Source organism: Chiloscyllium plagiosum, chromosome 7, assembly GCF_004010195.1.
Source record: "Chiloscyllium plagiosum isolate BGI_BamShark_2017 chromosome 7, ASM401019v2, whole genome shotgun sequence".
Classification (NCBI taxonomy): domain Eukaryota; kingdom Metazoa; phylum Chordata; class Chondrichthyes; order Orectolobiformes; family Hemiscylliidae; genus Chiloscyllium; species Chiloscyllium plagiosum.
The window spans coordinates 25,793,021-25,815,305 of record NC_057716.1 but is presented as its reverse complement, the minus strand read 5'-3'; the positions used below and the strand labels follow the sequence as shown (position 1 = coordinate 25,815,305).

The window sequence follows — 22,285 nt, the reverse complement described above, 5'->3', positions numbered from 1 at the left end:
GATGTGGGATTGTAGCCATAATCACAAAACATTCACAATAACACTATCAAGACAACCGAAAAGGAGTCATTACCTTATCCTTATCTTCCACGACATCAATCAGTACATCATCTGGGTCCAGTATTCCTCCATCCATATACTCCAAATGGTGAATTTTTATTGAGTATCCAGCATCCTGCATGATTTGGGTGGGGGAGAAAAATAAAAGAAGTGTATTTAGACTATAACCAGAGACGGAACTGGTGTCAAGACATCTGTACATTTATTACAGAGATTGCTAGAAAAACCTCAGCAGGTCTGGCAGCACCTGTAGAGAGAAAGCAGAATTATTCTTTCCGGTCAGGTGACCTTCCTTCTTAAGAATGGGAGCGGGGGGGGCACTCACCAGACACAAAACATTAACTCTGCTTTCTCTCCACAGCTGCTGCCAGACCTGCTGAGTCTTTCTAGCAATTTCTGTTTTTGCTTCTGATTCCAAGAATATGCAGTTCTTTGTTTATTTTTCATTGTTTGGACACTTACCACTGTTGCTTTGTTGTTGCCAAGTCAAAATCTTGAAACTTTCAAGGTTTGCAGAAGCACTTGCAACCCCTCCCCAAAAAAGCTGCAGCAGTCTAAGGTGGCAGCTCACTGCCACTTTCTCAAATGTATCGAGAGGTGAGCAACAAAGAAAGACCTTATTAGAGAAAGCCTCAAACTAAATAAAACTGAGGATTCACTTTGTAATTTAGGTGGCAGTAATGTTGGACATTTGACAAATGCTGCATACAAGGTCACCCTACACAAGTTTTCAACACACTTCACCAGAAGCAGTCTACATTAGATTAGATTACATTAGATTACATTAGATTACATTACAGTGTGGAAACAGGCCCTTCGGCCCAACAAGTCCACACCGACCCGCTGAAGCGAAACCCACCCATACCCCTACATTTGCCCCTTACCTAACACTACGGGCAATTTAGTATGGCCAATTCACCTGGCCCCGCACATCTTTGGACTGTGGGAGGAAACCGGAGCACCCGGAGGAAACCCACGCAGACACAGGGAGAACGTGCAAACTCCACACAGTCAGTCGCCTGAGGCGGGAATTGAACCCGGGTCTCTGGCGCTGTGAGGCAGCAGTGCTAACCACTGTGCCACCGTGCCGCCCACAAAGTAAAATAAATCATTTTTCTTGCATTTACAATTCCATTTTTTTCTTGTAGGAAATTATTGACATGGGTTGATTAGAAGAACGCTTTTGTCATGTCAGTCTGAGCTGCAATGAATCTTTTTAGCTGATTGCTCACAGAAACACTAAAGTCATTACAACTACTGAGGATCGATGCATACAAGTGGCAAGACCTGCCTGTTATATTTCTCACAAGCAACTTTCTGTGACATGTAAAAAAAAATGACAAAGACCAGTTATTTTCAATATAGAGAGAAGCTACCCTGCAACTGACACCCACCATCTGATTGACTTCAAGACTCACTTAAAGGGAAGCTTAAAACTAAATCACTGACCTTTAATCAATGATGAATCTTAAGATCTATGGGCTTTTAACCTGACCTAAGGCATATCAATGAAATTTCCTGGCTTGAAATGACACACTTGAAAAGAAGGAATGATAAAACATATTTTTCAGCACCAAACGTTGGCCTACATTCACTCCAGTGAGGTACATTTGGATGTTTTATTACAATCAAAGGCAGCACAGAAATAAGTAGCAGTTATTATTATGCCGACAAAGCATGTTCTCAGTGCAAAGAATGAGCTCTGACTGCTGCAGCTAAGCATGCCACTGGGACAGGGCTGCACAGACTTTTGAACTTTGGTGGGTGGGGGGAGTCTAATCTCCGTTGAAGTGTAGGAAATGGTGCAATGGAAACTTCATTCCCACTCAAGACAACAAATAGGGTTAAAAGTCTCAAGTGAAATATGGCCCCAATGCCACCACTTTTTCTTGCATGGAGGTCTCTGGAGCATGTCTTTCCTGAGACTTAGAGGTTTATGGGTTCGAGAACACACGCAGTGAGCAACTGCTGACACAATGGATGTCGGAAGTGGTGGATGATGCTTAGAAGACATGAAATCATAAGCTGACAGGAATCAATAAAATGTGCAAGTCAACAGAAACAGAGAAAAAAAATCCTCTGAAACAACTCCAGAGCAGTCAGTCAATTTGTGGTTTCTTTTTCCCCTCAGTAGGGAGGGCTCAGAGGCGGTCAGAGCGTTAGGAGAAAATGTTTTTTAAAAAAGTCACCATGGCAACGTATTGATTCACACAGTAGTTCACACTCCTACACAAACTAATTAGTAACTGTCTAGCCTTGATTCGTTTCCATTTTGGTTACTAATAGCTCTATACTTTGAAATTACAGTAATTACCTAAAAGGTCCCTACTAATTGACACAGTTTTATGACGGTTCACAACATTGTTCAGGGCTGTGTGTGTGTCCGTGTGTCCCCACATGTACCCATTCCTTTTTCCATCCACTAAAAGAAAGAAATTATTTTCATATGTATTCAACAGGAAGGACATTAACAAAGTAAGAAAGTTACATAAAAATGATGGTTACATTAATCCTACTGCACACAGTTCTGGTTAACATATTACAAAACAAAGGATATAGAGACACCACCAAACTGCAGATGATAACAAAAATGGAGAGTCTTCAGACCTCAAGCAAGAATGAACAGAATGAGATTCTAAAGATCGAGGGGTGGCTTCAGAGGTTGACTAGATGGTCCATAATGGAACCAAGGGCAAGACTACAAAATGTGCACAAATGCTAAAGATTAAACATGGGTATAATTTTACTCTGTTATATTTCCATACTGTTTTAAAAATGGAAATCATGTTTAAAAGCATCTTCAGTCCTGTAGCAACCTTTTGATGTAGGAACCCATGATTGTACTCTTTTTGCTCATAAACATTTTTTCTGTGCAGAGATGAAGCAGCAGCACTGGAACTCCTACACACTTTCTGCCTTTGCTTCAAGACTTGGTACAAAACTATATTACACATTTTGGAGTAAGTGTTCCCAACAGAATTCAATTTGTACTTGCAATTACAGCCTGGTGTGATAAATCAATGCTCCCTTGTGTACTCTCAAAAGATCTCAAGGCACTATTACCAAAAAAAGAGCAGGGGAATTCTCCCCATGCCTTGGCCAATATTTAGTCCTCAAACATCATCAAAGCAGATAATCCAGCATCTCACTGTGGAATATTGCTGAGTCCAAACCTGCTGCCACATTCCCTGCATTACAACAGGTATGAATTATGCTTCAAATGTACTTCATTGGCTGTGAAGCATTTTGAACTGGTGAAAGGTGCTAGATAAATGCACAACTTCCTTTCATAGGCTGTATCGCAGTAGGCACAATCAACTTCATAAAACGGGGAATAAAACAGCAGATTATTGTTTGGGAAAAATAATCAGCTGAAAGTAATCTGAGCAGAATCCGAACTTTTCTTCATTCCTTATGGTGGTGATGAATATTTTCTGTTAAAGGGTCGCTAACGGCTTTAAGACTGGAAACAAGTCTCTGAAATAAAATTAGTGAGGATGTAATTGCAAACCATAAGTGCTGGGAGTACTCCAGGCAGATGTAGAAGTTGTTTTCAAAATGTTAATATTAAGAGGTACAGCATTTCAAAACTGGCAACATCCTGCATTCCAGATCTCACAATTTGTCAGGCTGCGTGGTTGGGAATGGGTTGAGTCAATCAGTTCAAAGCTAAGTCATACAAGGTCAATGATCACTTCAACAGGTTCAATGGAGATTATAGGAGCACCACACATACCTAAAAATGAGATGTCAACCTGGTGAGGCTACCAAACAGACTACTTTATGTGCACAACAGCATAAGTGGCAAGTTATAGGCAGAGCTAAGCGGTCTCCTGACCAATGGATAAGATCAAAGGTCTGCTGTCCTGCCATATTCAGTCATGAATGACAGTGGACAATTAAACAGAAACACTGCCACCATCTGCAAGTCCCCCCACAAGTCACTCACTATGACTGACTTGTCACTGGGTCAAAAACCTGGAATTCTGTTCCAAATGGCACTATGGATCATCCCAAAGCACTTGGACTTCAGTGGTTCAAGGAGACAGCTCACCACCACCTTCTGAAAGGCAACTAGAGATGGAAAATTAATGCTGACCCAGCAAGAGGCGCTGACCAGCCTACATAGAGTCATGGAGATGTACAGCATGGAAACAGATGTTTCAGTCCAACCCGTCCATGCCGACCAGATACCCCAACCCAATCTAATCCCACCTGCCAGCACCTGGCCTATATCCCTTCAAACCCTTCGTGTTCATATACCAATTCAAATGCATTTTAAATGTTGAAATTGTACCAGCCTCCAGCACTTCCTTCCTCTGGCAGCTCATTCCATACACATACCACCCTCTGCATGAAAAGGTTGCCCCTTAGGTCTCTTTTATATCTTTTCCCTCTCACACTAAACCTATGCCCTCTAGTTCTGGACTCCCTGACCCCAGGGAAAAGACTTTGTCTATTTATCCTAATCATGCCCCTCATGATTTTGTAAACCTCTATAACGTCACCCCTCAAGCTCCGACGCTCCAGGGAAAACAGCCCCAGTCTGTTCAACCTCTCCCTGTAGCTCAAATCCTCCAACCCTGGCAACATCCTTGTACATCTTTTCTGAACCCTTTCCAGCTTCACAACATCTTTCCGATAGGAAGGAGACCAGAAGTGCATGCAATATTCCAAAAGTGGCCTAACCAATGTCCTGTACAGCCGCAACATGACCTTCCAACTCCTGTACTCAATACTCTGACCAATAAAGGAAAGCATACCAACGCCTTCTTCACTATCCTATCTACCTGCGACTCCACTTTCAAGGAGCTACAAACTGCACTCCAAGGTCTCTTTGTTCAGCAACACTCTCTGGGACCTTACCATTAAGTGTATAAGTCCTGCTAAGATTTGCTTTCCCAAAATGCAGCACCTTGCATTTATCTGAATTAAACTACATCTGTCACTTCTCAGCCCATTGGCCTATCTGGTCCAGATCCTGTTGTAATCTGAGGTAACCCTCTTCGCTGTCCACTACACCTCCAATTTTGGTGTCATCTGCAAACTTACTAAAATGTACCTCTTATGCTCGCATCCAAATCATTTATGTAAATGACAAACAGTAGAGGACCCAGCACCGATCATTGTGGCACTCCACTGGTCACAGGCCTCCAGTCTGAAAAACAACCCTCCACCACCACCCTCTGTCTTCTACCTTTGAGCCAGTTCTGTATCCAAATGGCATCCTACAAATGAATTAAAAAAATAAAACTTGAGCTGCTCAGAATAGGTCAAAATGCACAAGGTTGACAACTAGTCTGTTGTCAGTACAACACCTCGCTGAACAAGCCAGTGATTTCTTTTTTGAAAACTTGTTTAAGAGGAATTAAATCTTACACACAGCAACTCAAAAAAAGGTCCAGTTTTCAGATATTTCTGGTTTTTGGACAGCTGGATTTGAAACACTTACACCTGCCCTTCTTGTCAGTGTTTGCACTGATGTTTGCCCATTGTGCTTATTCAGGATTCACTCTTCCATAATTAAAACTTATTTTTTGCCTCATCATTTTATATCGTGATTCATTATGGTTGGAATCCGAATGAGAAATGGTGCAAACCCATAGCTGAAGGGAGGAGTAAGAGGAAAATAGGCACCCTGCGATTCAACTGGTTCTTAATTCAATAAGATAATGACCAATCTGCATTTCAACTCCCTTTATCCACGTCGAATCCACATCCCTCCAATAATTTTGGCTCATATTGATGTAAACTTTCTGTTGATAGTCTCAACATGCTTTGTGGGCAAAGTGTTCCAGACTTTCACAATCTGGAGACTGAAGAAGTCCATCCTGACACGACCTCTGAAAGGCCTGGCTTCAATTTTAAGGTCAGACTCCATTGTTTTAGACTGTCCCATTAGTAGAAAGAAACTAAGCAAATCATGGATGGCTGCCCATCTTCTGTGGTTATGTCCATGCTCAGGTGGCCATGGAGACACGGCATTCAGAGTCTGTTAGTATGACTGTACATGCCTTTTGAAAGAGGTAGGTTCTGCAGGGACTGAGGGGTACAATCACTCCACAGTAACATTTTATTTAATTCTGTTAGGTTTCTGGTGTTGTTTTACAAGTTTTCATCAACCCATTCGTTTGCATTATAATGCCTTGCGTGATGCGATGTGCCTTTAACAGGATTTGCTCTGTCCTGTTTCTCTGGAAAGCAAGTGTTATAAACCTGGAATCAAGCTGCCTGCTATGTTCCCACAGTGGTGTAACCACTACCTGTGATTTTATTTCAAAGTAGATAATAGCACGACTGGATGGAGTCAAGCTTACACAGACACAGGGTTTGCAAGTTTTACTTTCAGTTGGTGAAGTTATAACTTGGGAAGAAATCTTTGTTGTAGCTTATGTTCTCTTCTTACTGCTGGGTTCATATTGTCAAGTTTTCTTTTCTACTTGCCTTTGCGAAGGGTGCTAATGGGAGACTGCTCTACTGAAATAGCTAATCAGCAGTCGTTAATATATAAATTATTTTGTTAGGCATTTCAATAGAGTTAAGTCAATTTTTTAAAAGTTATATTTTGTCTGTAATTTAACTGTCGTGCAAGAATAAAGTGTATTTTGCTTAAAGCCTCATAGTTCGACCAATCGAATTGCAACTGGAACGCAATGCATTACACTTGCCTTTAAGTGAGAAAAAGTTAGGTCTGGACTATCGAATACTGACACATTTTGAGGGGATTTGGTCTGATCCATAACACCTGGGACTGTCAAACTCATTATTTTAGAAGTTTCTATCAGAAGAGTAGAAAGGAACAGTAAATGATATTAAATTTTCTCAACAACCTCAATTAAAATTATTTATTGATTCAGAACCCATGGTTGATAACAGTGAGACCATATTTTCAAAATAAGAAAGGAAACCAAAAGTGTGGTGCAATTCAGATCAACAACAGCATTCAAATTAAGGGAGCATTTTTTTCTATTCTTGAGTTTCACTGTATCTTACATGGATACTGAGCAGATTATAGCACACTTCCCGAGGTCATGAAAGGCACTACTGACATAAAACATCTTTTCTCTCAATTTGAACCAGGCTCACAGATAGCCAGAACATGAGTCCAGGATACTGCCTTGCCCCAGAGGCAAATAGAATAGAATTACAGAATCCCGACAGTACAGCAGCAGACCATTCAGCCCATCAAGTCCACCCCCACCCCCCTAATGTATCCCTGTAACCTTGCATTTCCCATGGCTACTTCACTGAGCCTGCATATCCCTGGACACCATGGACAATTTAGCAATGCCAATCCACCTAGCCTGCACATCTTTAGACTGTGGGAGGAAACCGGAATACCCGGAGCAAACCCACACAGATGGTCACCCAATGGTGGAATTGAATCCGGGTCCCTGGTGCTGCGAGGCAACAGTGCTAACCACTGAGCCACTGTGCAAGCTGACATCTACCAAGCTAGCTCCTGGGGAAAGCAGTGCACACTGGAGAATAATGAACAGATATAAAAGAAACATTTGCATTTATGTGGCGGTTTTCATGACCACAGGATTTCCTAAAGCACATTACAGCCAATTGGTAATTTGAAAAATTAGCACCAAATTGCATTTAGCAAACTTCCACAGAGGGAAAGACAAGGATGGTCAGAGAACTCATTTTAGCAATATTTTTGGCAAGCACACCAGGTAAAACTTGATGGTGTTTCTTCAGATCATGGGCTGCCATGGAAACAACAAGCCCTACATTATAACCGGCTCTTTCAGGTGGATGTAATACCATACAATAAATCCTACAGGTTACTGCGGATTACTGCTTGGGCATAACAATGCTCACTTGCACCTGTGAATTAAGGAAATAACGTATTTAAACTAATTCAGTTATGGCATCTTAATTCCTCTACAGCAATCAACCCCTTTAGAGAGGTTGAGAGGAGACATAATAGAGGGGCCAGAATAAAAATCCTGAAGGATTTAGGCAGAGTAGATAGATGAAAATATTCTCATTGCCAGAGTGGTCAGGAATTCGGGGATTTTTTTTTTGTCAATTGTTCTAAATCAAAGTTGACATGCAAAAACATTTTTTCCAAAGGAAAACAAAGGTAGTGAGTGGCTTAGATCTTGAATGTTTCAGTGTGCTGAAGACAGTTTCAATTTCCCTTTGACTGCCACAGCAGCTAACAACATCCTGGGAGTTACCAGTGACCAGAAACTGAACTGGACTGGCCGTACAAATACATAGGTGACAAGACCAAAGGACAGAAGCTAGGAACACGGCACCAAGTTAGTACCCAAAGCCTGTTCACCATCTACAATGCACAAGGAATATTCAAGGAAACAATAGGTGTATTTTTAGATTTTCAAGGTGTCAAGGGGCTTGGAGAGAAAGCAGAAATATAGCACTGAAACAGAGGACCAACCGTCATCATACAAGCAGGGCAGACTCGTAGGCTGAATGGCTTGTTCCTGCTTCCAGTTTCTATTTTTTTTTTGGCCTAGCTACTCAATTGGGTAGCTATTGCTGAGGGAACCAACCAGGGGAAACGTTATGTTGCTCTTACAATCAACAGTAGCAGATGCTTCTGTTCATGACAGTTTCGGTAGATATGACTACTGCACAACTCCCTTGGAGACCAAATCTCTCCTCACATTGATGGTACCTCCATTACATTGTATCTATTGCTACTCAGACAGTTATGATTCTTCAGAATTCTCCACTCCAGAGTCCCTGTGGAATCTCTCATTGAGTAGGTTTAAAGTAGAGAGTGACAGCTTTTTAAATTACAGTGATATAAAGGAATATGGGGATAGTATGGAAAAAGACATTAAAGTGGATGATCAACCTTAATTGTATTGAATGGTGGGGAACACCCAATGGGCTGAATGGCCTACTGTTGTCCCTGTATTCCATCGGGGACAATTCTTCAGTACATAATTTTATTAAATTGACTTCAAAATACTTGTTGACCATACCCCAGGCATGTCTAAAGTTCATCCTTTGAAAGGGGCTTCATAAGTAAAAAGGGTGTCAAAGGCAGCATTTGGCAAGCTTGTCTTCATTGGTCAGAGCATTGAGAATAGGAGTTCGTGACATCATGTTGTGGCTGTACATTTGAGAGGCCACTTTTGGAGTACAGTGTACTGTTCATGGAGTCCCTACAATGTGGAAACAGGCCATCCAGCCCAACAAGTCCAAACCAACTCTCTAAAGAGCATCCTACACAGACTCACCCCCACCCCACTATCATATCCCTGTAACCCTACATTTCTCATGGCTAATCCACCTCATCTACACATTCCTGGACACTATGGGCAATTTATCATGACCAATTGACCTAAGCTGCACATAGAGTCAAAGAGTCATAGAGATGTACAGCACGGATTCAGACCCTTCAATCCATCTCATCCTTGCTGACCAGATATCCCAACCTAAATCTCATCCCACCTGTCTGCACCCGACCCATATTCCTCCAAACCCTTCCTATTCATGTACCCATCCAGATGCCTTCTAAATGTTGAAATTGCACTCGCCTCCACCACAAAAGAGACAGTGCAAGATAGCAGACGCTGACACAACCCTCCCAAATCGTCTCAACACCTTCTATGCTCGCTTTGAGCAGCATTTCAGCAGAGAGGTAACACCTATTCAGACAAGTCTTGACGAACCTGTCCCAACAGTCACTGCATCAGAGGTCAGATCAGTTTTCCTTCATGTGAATCCAAGGGAAGCGATGGGTCCAGACGGAGTACCAGGTCGTGCACTCAGAGCATGCGCAGATCAACTGGCAGAGGTCTTCTCGGACATCTTCAACCTCTCCCTACAGCAGGCCATTGTCCCTGCCTGTTTCAAGTGGGCCAACATCATTCCTGTGCCTAAGACGACTCATGCAGCATGTCTCAATGACTACTGCCCAGTGGCCCTAACGTCTATGGTCATGAAATGCTTTGAAAGGTTGGTCATGGCATTAGTCAATTCCAGCCTCCCCATTATTCTTGAACCACTCCAATTTGCCTATCAGACCCACAGATCTACGTCAGACACCATATCACTTGCCCTCCTCCTTAGAACATCTTGACACCAAGAACAGCTATGTAAGAATCCTACTCATTGACTACAGTTCAACCTTCAACACTATTATCCCCTCGAGACAGGTCACTGAACTTAGTGATCTCAGACTAAGCCCCACTCTCTAACTGAATCCTCAATTTCATGACCCACAAGCCACAGTCAGTGAAGATTGGGGACAATACCTCATCCTCAATAACACTCAACACTGGAGCTGCCCGCCCCTCCCTCCACCCAAGGGGTGCGTACTCAGCCTCCTATCATACTCACTGTATACCCATGACTGCGTCGCCAAATACCAGACTAATGTCATTTACAAGTTTGCTGATGACATCACCATAGTCGATCGAATCTCAGATGGCAACAAAACAGACTACAGAGGGGAGGTGGAAGACCTGGAAAAATGGTCCACTGTGAACAACCTAGCTCTCAATGTCGGCAAAACCAAGGACCTCATTATTGACTTTCGGCAGGATGTTACTCATGCTACCCTATACATTAACAGCACAGAGGTGGATTGAGTGGAGAGAGTGTCAAGCTCCTGGGAGTGGTCATCAGCAACAAGCTTTCTTGGACTCTTCATGTGGACGTACTGGTTACAAAGGCCCAACAATGTCTCTTTTTCCTCAGGCAGCTGAGTAAATTTGGCATGACAGCAAATACCGTTGCCAAATTTTATAGGTGCGCCACCGACTGTACCATTTAAGATTGGAGACGGTTACAGAGAGTGGTGAACTCGGCTGGGACAATCACAAAGACCAACCTCCTATCTATAGAATTCATCTACCAGGCTTGCTGACAAGGAAAGGCTGCCAGCATTCTCAAAGATCCATCCCACCCTGGCAATGTTTTTCTCTAACCTCGACCATCGGAGAGAAGGTACAGAAGCCTGAATACACGCACCAGCCAGTTTCGAAACAGTTTCTACCCTACTGTTGTTAGAATACTGAATGGACTCACAAACCCTTAGCATTTGCCTGTACCTGTATTTTTGTTTTGCCGCTGTTTTACCTACTATTTACTTATCTATGCTGTTTAACTATGTGATCTGCCTATATTGCTCGCAAGACAAAGCTTTTCACTGTGCCTTGGTACACATGACAATGAATTCAATTCAATTCACTTCCTCTGGCAGCTCATTCCATACACGTGAAAAAGTTGCCCCTTAGGTCTCTTTTATATCTTTCCCCTCTCACCCTAAATCTATGCCCTCTAGTTCTGGACTCCCCACCCTAGGGAGAAGACTTTGTCTATTTACCCTATCCATGCCCCTCATGATTTTATACACTTCTATAAAAGGTAACCCTCAGCCTCCAACACTCCAGGGAAAACAGCCCTAGCCTTTCCAACCTCAAATCCTCCAACGCTGGCAAACATCCTTGTAAATCTTTTCTGAACCCTTTCACGTTTCACAATATCTTTCCGATAGGAAGGAGACCAGAAGTGCATGCAATATTCCAAAAGTGGCCTAACCAATGTCCTGTACAGCCACAACATAACTTACTAACTATACCTCTCATGCTCACATCCAAATCATTTATATAAATGATGAAAAGTAGTGGATCTAACACAGATCCTTGTGGCACTACACTGGGTACAGGCCTCCAGTGTGAAAAACAATCCTCCACCACCACCCTCTCTCCTCTACCTTTGAGCCAGTTCTGTATCCAAATTGCTAGTTCTCCCTGTATTCTGTGAGATCTAATCTTGCTAACCAGCCTCCCATGGGGAACCTTGTCAAACACCTTACTGAAATCCATATACATCACATCTATCGCTCTGCCCTCATCAATCCTCTTTGTTACTTCTTCAAACAACTCAATCAAGTTTGTGAGACATGATTTCCCATGCACAGACATGCTGACTATCCCTAATCTGTTCTTGCCTTTCCAAATACATGTACATCGTGTCCCTCAGGATTCCCTCCAACAACTTGCCCATACTGACGTCAGCCTCACCGATCTATAGTTCCCTGGCTTGTCCTTACCACCCTCCTTAAACAGTGGCACCACGTTAGCCAACCTCCAGCACCTCACCTGTGACTATCGGTGGTACAAATATCTCAGCAAGAGGTTCAGCAATCGCTTCCCACAGAGTTCTAGGGTACACCTGATCAGGTCCTGGGGATTTATCCACTTGTGTTTCAAGACATCCAGCACTTTCTCCTCTGTAATATGGACATTTTTTAAGATGTCAGCATCTATTTCCCCACATTCTTTCTCTTTCATGTCCTTTTCTAAAATACTCGTTTGGTATCTCCCACGGCTCCACGCAAAGGCCGCCTTGCTTATTTTTGAAATGCCCTACTCTCCCCCAGCTACCCTTTTATACTTGATGCATTTGTAAAAACCCTAAGGATTCTCCATAACTCTATTTGCCAAAGTTATATCATGTCCCCTTTTTGCCCTCCTGATTTCTCTCTTAAGTATGCTGCTACTGCCTTTATATCTTAAGGATTCACTCGATCTTGTGGGAGGAAACTGGAGAAGCCGGACGAAACCCTCGCAGACACGGGGAGAATGTACAAACTCCACACAGACAATCGCTAGAGGATGGAGTTGAACCAGTTCCCTGGTCCTGTGAGGCAGCAGTGCTAACCACTGAATCACCACGCTATCACCCTTCTATAGGGAGGATATTATTAAATTCGAAAGAATACAGAAGAGATTTACATGGATGTTACTGGGAACGAAGGGTTTGAATTATAAGGAGAAGCTGGATAAGCTGCTACATTTTTCCCTGGAGCTTGTCAAGGTTTATAAAATCATGAGGGGCATGGATAAAGTAAAATGAATTGAAAAAGTCTTTTCCCTAGGATAGGGTAGTTCAAAACTAGGGGGCATAGGTTTAAGATGAGAGGGGAAAGATTTAAAAGAGACCGGAGGGGCAACTCTTCCTGCACAGAAGATCATGCGTACATGAAACGAACTGCCAGAGGAAATGGCAGATGCAGGTACAGTTAAAACATGCTTAAATAAACATTTGGACAGGTGCATGAATAGGAAAGGTTTAGAGGGCTAGGGGCCAAACACAGGCAAATTGGACTTGTTTAGATTGGGACATCCAATCTGCATGGACATGTTGGACCAAAAGGTCTGTATCCCAGTTGTATGACTCCATGGCTAAGTCAGGCATGTGATGGATGGTGCAGCTCCAATAACTCTCCAAGATATTTGGCACTGTCCAGAACAAAGCAGTGCACTTGATTGGCACCACACTCCCCCATTGCTAGTGTACAATAGCAACAGTACGTGCAAGGTACACAGCAATAATGTTTCAAGGAGCCTCAAGACATTGGGAATAGGAATAGGCCACTCAGCTCCTCAAACCTGTTCCAGCATTCAATGAGATCTTGGCTAATTTGTGACCCAAGTCCATATACTTGCCCTTTCCATGTAGAAGTACTTCCCAACATTTCTCCTAAATTCTCAGTTTATGCCGCCTAGTTCCAGAATCCGCAACCAGCAGAAATAGTTTCTCTTTAGCTACTCAGTCTTTTCCTATTACTATCCTCAAGACTTCAATCATATCATCTCTTAACCTTCTCAATTTCAGAGAAAACAGACGTCATTTGTATAATCGCTCTTCACAACTTAACCCCTGATGTCAAGGTATCATTCTTATAAAAACTACTTTGTACACCCTCCAAGGCCAAGATATCCTTCCTAAAGCATGGTGCCCAGATCTGCTCAAAGCACTCCAACTGGGGTGTAACCAGAGTTTTCTATAACTGCAGTATAACTTCTGCATCATTATACTCCAGTCCTCTAAATATAAAAGTAAGCATTCCACTAGCTTACTGGATTATTTTCTGCACCTGTTCATAACAGTTTAAAGATCTATACACCTGAACCCCCAAGTCTCATTGGACATCCGCTGTATTTAACTTCATACTATCTAGAAAGTATCTTGTTCTATTCTTTTTTGATCCAAAATAGATAACCGTACACTTGCTGACATTGAACTCCATCTGCCACAGTTTTGCCTATTTTTTAGACTATGAATATCCTTTTCTAAGTTTATGCTATAATCTACACGGTCTTCAATGCTGCCTAATTTTGCATTATCAGAAAATTTGGACATATGATTTTTTATGCCTTTATCCAAGTCATTAGTAAATATGAAAAATTGAGGCCCTAATACAGACCCTTGTGGGACACCAACAGTTGCATCCTGCAAATTTAAGTACTGACCCATTATCCCTACTTTCTGCTGCCTGGCATTCAACCAATTTCCCAGCCACATCAGCAATGTGCCCTTAATTCTACTTGAGTTTACAGTCTCTTAAGTGAATCTTTATCAAATGCCTCTGGACGCCCATATAAATGACATCTATAGGCATTTCCCTTACCTGCTACCTTATTCATTTCTTCAAAAAACTCAATGTGGTCAGGCAAGACCTACCTGGCTCTCTCTGATTAACTGAAGACTTTCAAAGTGTTCAGTTTCCCCATCCTGGATTATAGATTCCAACAGTTTCCCCACCTCTGACATTAGGTTACTCTTCCATAATGCCATGGTTTTGCTCTTTCGCCTTTTTAAAAAGCAGAGTGACATATGCAATTTTCCAATCCAGTTAGGAGACTCCTGTATCTCAGGAAGTCTGAACACTTATAGTTAGGCCCTCGATGCACTCCTCGATTTCCTTTAACATCCTCAGATGGAAACTGTCTGGTCCTGGGAATTTGTCACTCTTTAGTTCCATTAGCTTACTCATCAGCAATGTTTTACTTACGATAATTTTATTCAATCCCTGTTTCTGATCCACTATTAATTCCATCAGACTTTTAGTAAGCTACTCTCTTTTTCTACTATAAATTCTGAAGCAAAGTAATTATTTAACTTGTCTGCCATTTCCCCACAGTTATTGGCACTAATTCACTTTCAGGTTTTAGTGGGCCAACGTTGTTCCTGACCATCCACTTTCCTTTCATATGTTTACACAATTTCTTCATGTTGACTTTGATGTCCCTGGTTGGGTTCCTTCATAAACCCTTTTAGTAGTTTTTATAAGCCACTCTTTGTGGTCTTTGTATCTTTCCCACGCAGCAGAATCTGTATTGCTTTATTAATTTTTGTAAACTCTTGTAGTTTAATATTGGCTCTCATCTCCTTAATTGGTCATGGCTCCTTAGGCAGCACCTTCCAAACCCACAACCACTATCATGTAGAAAGACAAAGACAGCAGATACATGGCAACTGACCATCTGCAAGTTCCTCTCCAAATTGTTCACCATCCTGATCTGGAACCATATCACTGTTCCTTCACGGTCACTGGGTCAAAGTCCTGGAAATCCTTCCTGAACAGCATTGTGGGTGCATCTACACGAAAAGAACTGCAGCAGGTTTTTGGGGACAGCTCACGGGGCAAGTGAGGATGGGGAATAAAAGCTGAGCCAGTCAGCAAAGACCATATTTTTTTCAATAAACATAAAAGAAAAGCACTACCAAGAGAGAATAATTTGTGGTTTGGGAAAAGAAAAAGTGGGGTGAAATGGAATGAGATGAAACGCTCTTGCAGAGACCCATGTAGACTCAACAGACTGAATGGCTTCTTTGTGCTGCAACTGTTCTGATTCTAGCCATACACCTACATACAGTAGAGCGCCACATTAGCTAAATCTTTTTGCAATGGGAAGATTCCAAAATAGCCTGTCACAAATTAGTCACTTTACACAGAGCCCACTACGGTGATCCCCATAGAGACTGACTACTTTTAAAAAGCAATTGCAACTTCCAATTGATAGTGGAAATTACAAGATTTTTCAATTGAGACATTTATTCTAACAATAGAGTAATAGCACGTTTGACCAAAAACCATAAATGTGGGCAACTTACACTTTAAAATACAGAATGGAATACCTATCTTTTTACGTTGTTGCTCCTCACTTTAAAGTAACAGTTACATATCTCTTCAGGAAATATCCTATCTCCCAGAATCGGTCTAAAGTAGGTCTTTGTTCCCAAAGATTAACTTCTACTCTTTTCCTTTCTCCACCTGAAATCATCCTTCATAGTGGGTTTACGACTGGAAGTCACAGAGTCATAAAAATATACAGAACAGAAACAGGACCTTTGGTCCAAGTCCTCCATCTTGTACAAAGTGGATAAATATTCTAGCTGCAGTGTAACTGCTCACACAGGTGGCCTTTCCACACCGAGTGCGCACACACAGTACCCAGCAACTCCGATTAGTTATCCTTGAAACCCTAAATCTCTTTTTATCTAGGAACTAAGTAGACAGATGAAACCACAACTGTCTCCAGGCAAAATTCTCAACAGTTTTCAGAGACTCTCAGTTCATCCACTATCAGCACACAAGTTGCAGTTACTGCCTCCACATGAAACAAAATTCACCTTTCCCCCAGTAAAACAATCCAGAGTCTCTTTGATCTTTAGTAACCAAATTACCTGGGCTTCCTGTTCTGTATTCAGAACGTGATATCCCCTATTTACTCTCTCCTAAATTTAAAAGACAGCCCTGAAATAATAATCTTAAGAATTTATTAACTATAACATTGTCAACAGAACCAACTTGGATGCAATTGATTCAATAGAAATAATTAAACTTTTAAAAAATTATGCCATTTCTTATCATTTCCCTCATATTGATAGTTCTCCAAGTTGATAGGGTTTGGGTTGGGTGATCAGGAAAAGAGATGGCACAGAAACTCTGCACTAAAGTTATGTTTCTCAAGTGGAATATGGCATACCTGGCAATACTATTCCTTCCACGTTTATGCTCAACCGAGCTTCAACATGACCACAGTATTCAGACAGTAATAGAGTCATACATCACAGAAACAGGCCCTTTGGTCCATCCTGTCTGTACCAATCAGGTTTCCCAAACTAAACTAGTGCAACTTGCCTGTGCTTGACCCATATCCCTCTAAACCTTTCCTATTCATGTTCCTGTCCTAATGCCTTTTAAATGTTGTAAATGTACCTACCTCTACACCACTTCCTCTGGCAGTTCTTTCCATGTACACACTACCCTCTGTGTGAAAAAGTTACCCCTCAGGTCCCTTTTAAATCTTTCTCATCTCACCTTAAACCTATGCCCTTTAGTTTTGAACTCCTTTACCCTGGGGAAAAGGCCTTTGCTATTCACCTTATCCATTTCTCTCTTGATTTTATAATCCTCTCCAAGGTCACCCCTCAGTCTCCTAGCCTCCAGAGGAAAAAATATGTTCCAGGCTATCCAGCCTCTCCCTGTAACTCAAACTCTCCCAACTCCAGTAACATCCTCGTAAATCTTTTCTGCACCATTTCCAATTTATGATCTCTGCTAAAGTTCTCATTGGAACTTGCCAGGATTTAAATATTTGTGTAGAACATTTATCTTCAAAAGACAGTAGCCGTCACTGTAAAATAGATTATCATCGCTTCATTACAATTTCTGCAAGAATCAACCCTTCACACATGTGCTACAATATACATCTTCAAAAAGAACACATTACCTCATTAGAACAACTGTTTCAATGCTGCCTGCAATCTGTGCACATTTAATACTTTCTCCAAATTACAAAAATAACTCATGGAAGACTACTCTACCCCTACGCCTGACAATCATTCCAAAGATACAGTTGGTAATTATGATGTTGATTTCTTCTCTCTGCAGTCAATAGCAATGCTGCTGCCCAGGAATGCAAATAAAACTTCAGCAAAACTAAAAGAAATGGAGAAAAAAAAATTACAAATGAAACAAGTCATGAGTTATGTCAGAAATTATGACTACATGGGTTTTTTGTATCCATTTGAAATCAACTGTTTACACAGCCTGATTGCCATGAAGGATTTAATTGCCATTAAGTAGTTAATCTAATTCAATTATTTGCAGATCTTCTACTGTTGTTTTGTTACAAGAGCATATTCCGGAACATAGCCATACAGCATTGCTTCTAAAGGTGGCTGATTTCTATTGAATTTTTACAATGGCAGGAACAGGTAATTCTTCTTTAGTGCAATGGTTGCGTTCTTGTCCTATTTACCTAAAAAATTGCACTTTAGAAACAGTGCTTAAAACATTAGCGATGTAATCATGCTACAGCCAACACATTTTAAAAATTTGTGCTTTAGAAACAAATAGTCTCCCCAATTCATCAAACGCGTTATAACAAATTTGCGTTAACAAAATGAGTTACAGTATAACGACCTGTAATGCAAAGACAGGAGGAAGCAATACTTGGTGATATTGCCTAGTCGTAACACAATATTAGGCTTTACTTTAAAGAACAGATGGATAGCGGTGTAAGATTTGAGAGATTAGCCGTGTTCCAGTTTAGAGATCAGCTTCCATCAACCGAGGATGGGCCGCATACAGGGAATTTAAGGATCAGTAGGTGACTTAGAGAGAACCAATGAAGATGAAATGGCTGATGATACTGAAGTCAGAGTGTCAGGGGAGAAGGTATAGAATCAGAAATTGCTGGAGAAACTGACAGCATCTACAAAGTCTGAAGTCACACAACACCAGGGTATAGTCCAACAGGTTCATTTGAAATCATCTGGTGTCATGTGACTTCAGACTTGGTCCACACCAGTCAAAAACTGGCACCTCCACATCATAACATCAATGGAGAGGAAGAAGAGTCAGTGTTTCAGGTCCAAGGACCCTTCATCAAGGGAGATGAAAAATTAGTGAAGCTTGGCAGTAATGAAGTAGACTGAGTGACTGAAGCCTGGAGAGTTCACAATTAATTCTTGGCAGCAATGGAGAGTGAATAGCACCCTCGGTTAGGCCAAATAGCATCTCTCTGTACTATATATTCTACGTAATTCTAGTGTGTGGAGGGTAGACAGAGCGCTCTAAAATGTACGCGGTAAATGCCAACATGAGTTGACCCGGTGTTTGATTTCACAAATGACAATTAAAGAGGTGACGGTGATACGACTGACATATTGAGTGGCTGCAAGGCTTTGTTGGCAATGGCACTAAGGGCCCCAAGCTATATGAATGTCTACCAAAAGAAGAGCGAGGTCAGAGAGTGACAATATCCAACAAGATGAAATATCAAGAACGAATGAGTGGAATAATATAGATGCATGTGATTGCAAATTGACCATCAGATAAGTTTTGCTGTGAGCTGGTTCAAAGGTGGAGGAAGGTACCTACAAGAACAATGTTTCAAAAGGTTGATCCAAGAGTTCTGTGCATAAAAGCAAAATACTTTGAGGATTAAAAGAGTTAGGTTGGCTTTCGAGCAAATTAAAGTGCTTAGCATTCATTTACAAATACATTTGAACTTGTTGGTAAATACTTCTCCCTCCTACTACCCTCTTTACTTCCATTCCACCTCAATCATTCCTATTAACACATACATTAATGCCTGAGCAGCAACACCATATACCTGCCAAGGTGCTCAATTATATTGGGCATCAACAAACATGCAAAATCTGAATTGTTCCATTGTTTGACTGTGGTATTTTCATAACCTCAGGACATCTCAAAAGGCTACACAGCCAGTGAAATACTTTTGAAGTGTAGCCTCATTCCTGAAAGTGCCAACCTTTCATGCTGGAGGATGTCACACATCAAACTTGATGGTGATTATCATCAAGTTATTCAGTCACACACAAATCTTGTTCTTAACAAACTACTTTGGTTTAACATTGCAAAAATTATGCAAGAAATACACCCAAACCAAAGGGTTTGACGATCCGGAAAGCACAAACTAAACAAAAAGGTTAGTGACCTAACACACATCTTCCTAATAATTAAGAAATAAAGAAAAAAGGCAGACTTTCCCTTCGCAGTAGGACACCAAAACAGAGGGCCATACAAATTTGACAGTCAACAACAAAGAAAGCAAAATATATGCTGATAACTTTAGGGGAAGATAAATGGGAGTAGGCCCGGGTGATTCATAAGCACCATCACAGGCCATCTGGCCTACTTCTGCGCTGGAGACAACGTAATATTATGCCAGACCCAAGATACACACTTTCCAAAAGGTGTCACTGCACAGTTAAGAGCAGGATGCCTGGTCAACTTTCACCTTTCCACACCTTGATATCCAGAAAAATTAAATCAATGTTAGAACCTACTCTTTTTTTTAAACTGCACCAGTTCACACAAGCCATGAAGGCAACAGGCTGCAGCTCTGATAACATAAAAGCTGCATTAGTAGTTAATACAACCAGCCTGTGGTAGAATTGAAGATTTCCACCTTGCAATGAAAAACATGCATTCTGAAGCTACCTTTCTCAATGGCATTTAACATAGTGCATGCTTACTTCTCCACTGAAGTTTATAAAATTATTTAAAATTAGAACTTCATTTGTTGCAAATATATATTAAAACATATATTCTGTCTTGGGCAAATAGGGAAAAAAGTTTAATTAGCACAGATTCGAAGACGATTCGAGTTTGTTGCCAACTATTTGTGCTGTCTGGGATGTCTTAAAAAGGTGAGGTCTTTGATCAGCGGTGAGCAGTGAAAAGGATTTGTTGCTCAGGAAGATTCAAGTATTCAGTAGTTAAAGTAAATTGCAAATTTCACCCATACATTACAAGTGCAAAATCTGGACAGAAGAGGTGCGAATAAAACACCATCGGTTTGCATATGCTTTACAAGCACCTCTTGCAGTTTGCCAGAAGCAAACTGTTTGGTCTCTGTTTGGCTGTATTCCCTTGCTCCATCATTTTCACAGTGCATACAAGAGCAGAATGAGTCAGAGAGGCAAGCAATGCTGTCCCTTTCAGTGCTATTGAACTGGTGCCACTCAATCTTTAGGCAGACATCAGCATCACTTCCTATTATACCAATTTCCTCCCTTTTAGTGTGAGAATGTGTGTTCCTTTCATCCCCAGCTCTGACTCCACCTGATGCTTACATTACAAAAGCCAAAAGACAACTTGATTCTTCTTCAGTAATGGAATAAAACTCGCAAACTGGAACAAACTCCTAGTATCCAGGCACGTTCCAGTAAGTCATTTGAGGGGGAAAAATCAGGACAATTTTGTTACTAGGCTTTTATTTCAAACACTGAGAAAGTGAGGACTGAAGATGCTGGAGATCAGAATCATGATTTGGAGATGCCGGTGTTGGACTGGGGTGTACAAAGTTAAAATCACACATCACCAGGTTGTAGTCCAACAGGTTTAATTGTAAGCACTAGCTTTCAGAGAACCGCTCCTTCATCAGGTGGTTGTGGAGATCAGAGTCTAAGAGTGTGGTGCTGAAATAGCACAGCTAGTGAGGCAGCCTCTGAGGAGCAAGAGAGTCGATATTTTGAGCATAAGCTCTTCATCAGGAATGAGCTCTTCATCACATTGCTGATGAAGAGCTTATGCTCAAATCATCAACTCTTCTGCTCCTCATATGCTGGCTGACCAGCTGTGCTTTTCCAGCGCCACACTTTTTGACTTTTATTTCAAACATCTGGATTAATACTTCAGCAAAATGAATTCAAATCTAGTGATTTGAAATGAAGCTAAACAAGTGAGAAATTAGAAGCTAATATCTGTAATTTTAACCATCAAACTATTGGATTAACATAAAAGACCTAATCAGGGTCATTAAAAGCTGTTCTGATGAAATCTCTTCACATCAGGTCATGCATAGGCCACAGAAATTCATGATTACCATCCATTGCTCTTGCTCAGCTGATGAATTGGTAGTCCTCCAGGTCAAAAAGCCTTTGAAAAAAGCACCAAGTTCAGAAAAGACACACTGTATCTCCCAAACCAGAATATGTTGCCCATCATCACCACTAGCGACTGAGTCTTGAAAGATGGATCAGCCAGTCTGGGCAAACGGCAGGTGGTGAGACAACCAACCAAAGGGAAGTAATTCCTTGAACTCGTCTCACTATTCTACTTGGCACAGATACATTGGTCAATGGCAGCATTCATACAGAATACAATATGGAACAATGGATGAGAAGAGTCGATACATATCTCTCAAATGCTGAGAGGTTGGAAAGTGTAGGTGTACAAAGTGACTTGGGTGTCCTCGTCAATAAATCACTGCCCGCCAGCCTTGTACACACTTAGACCTCTTCATTGCTGACACACTTCAAAGAAGTCACTGATGGCTAACATTTAGGTGCAATCAGCTGCTAGGAAAGCTAATGATGATGGCTTTTACTGCAACAGGTTTTGACTGCAGGAGTAGTCAAGTCTTGTTACAATTTTATTAGAATTTGTTCAGACGGCACCTGG

At 41.4% G+C, this 22,285-nt stretch overlaps 1 protein-coding gene across 5 annotated transcripts in view; it reads right to left on the bottom strand.

The window, feature by feature from the left end:
- LOC122551426 (partitioning defective 3 homolog B-like) overlaps positions 1 to 22,285 on the bottom strand; it is a 979,113-nt gene that overhangs the window by 876,510 nt on the left and 80,318 nt on the right. For all 5 annotated transcript variants that reach the window (XM_043693310.1, XM_043693308.1, XM_043693311.1 and 2 more), the window contains exon 2: positions 74 to 175. In XM_043693310.1, coding sequence (XP_043549245.1) covers positions 74 to 175 — 102 coding nt within the window. The remainder of the gene's footprint in view (positions 1 to 73; positions 176 to 22,285) is intronic.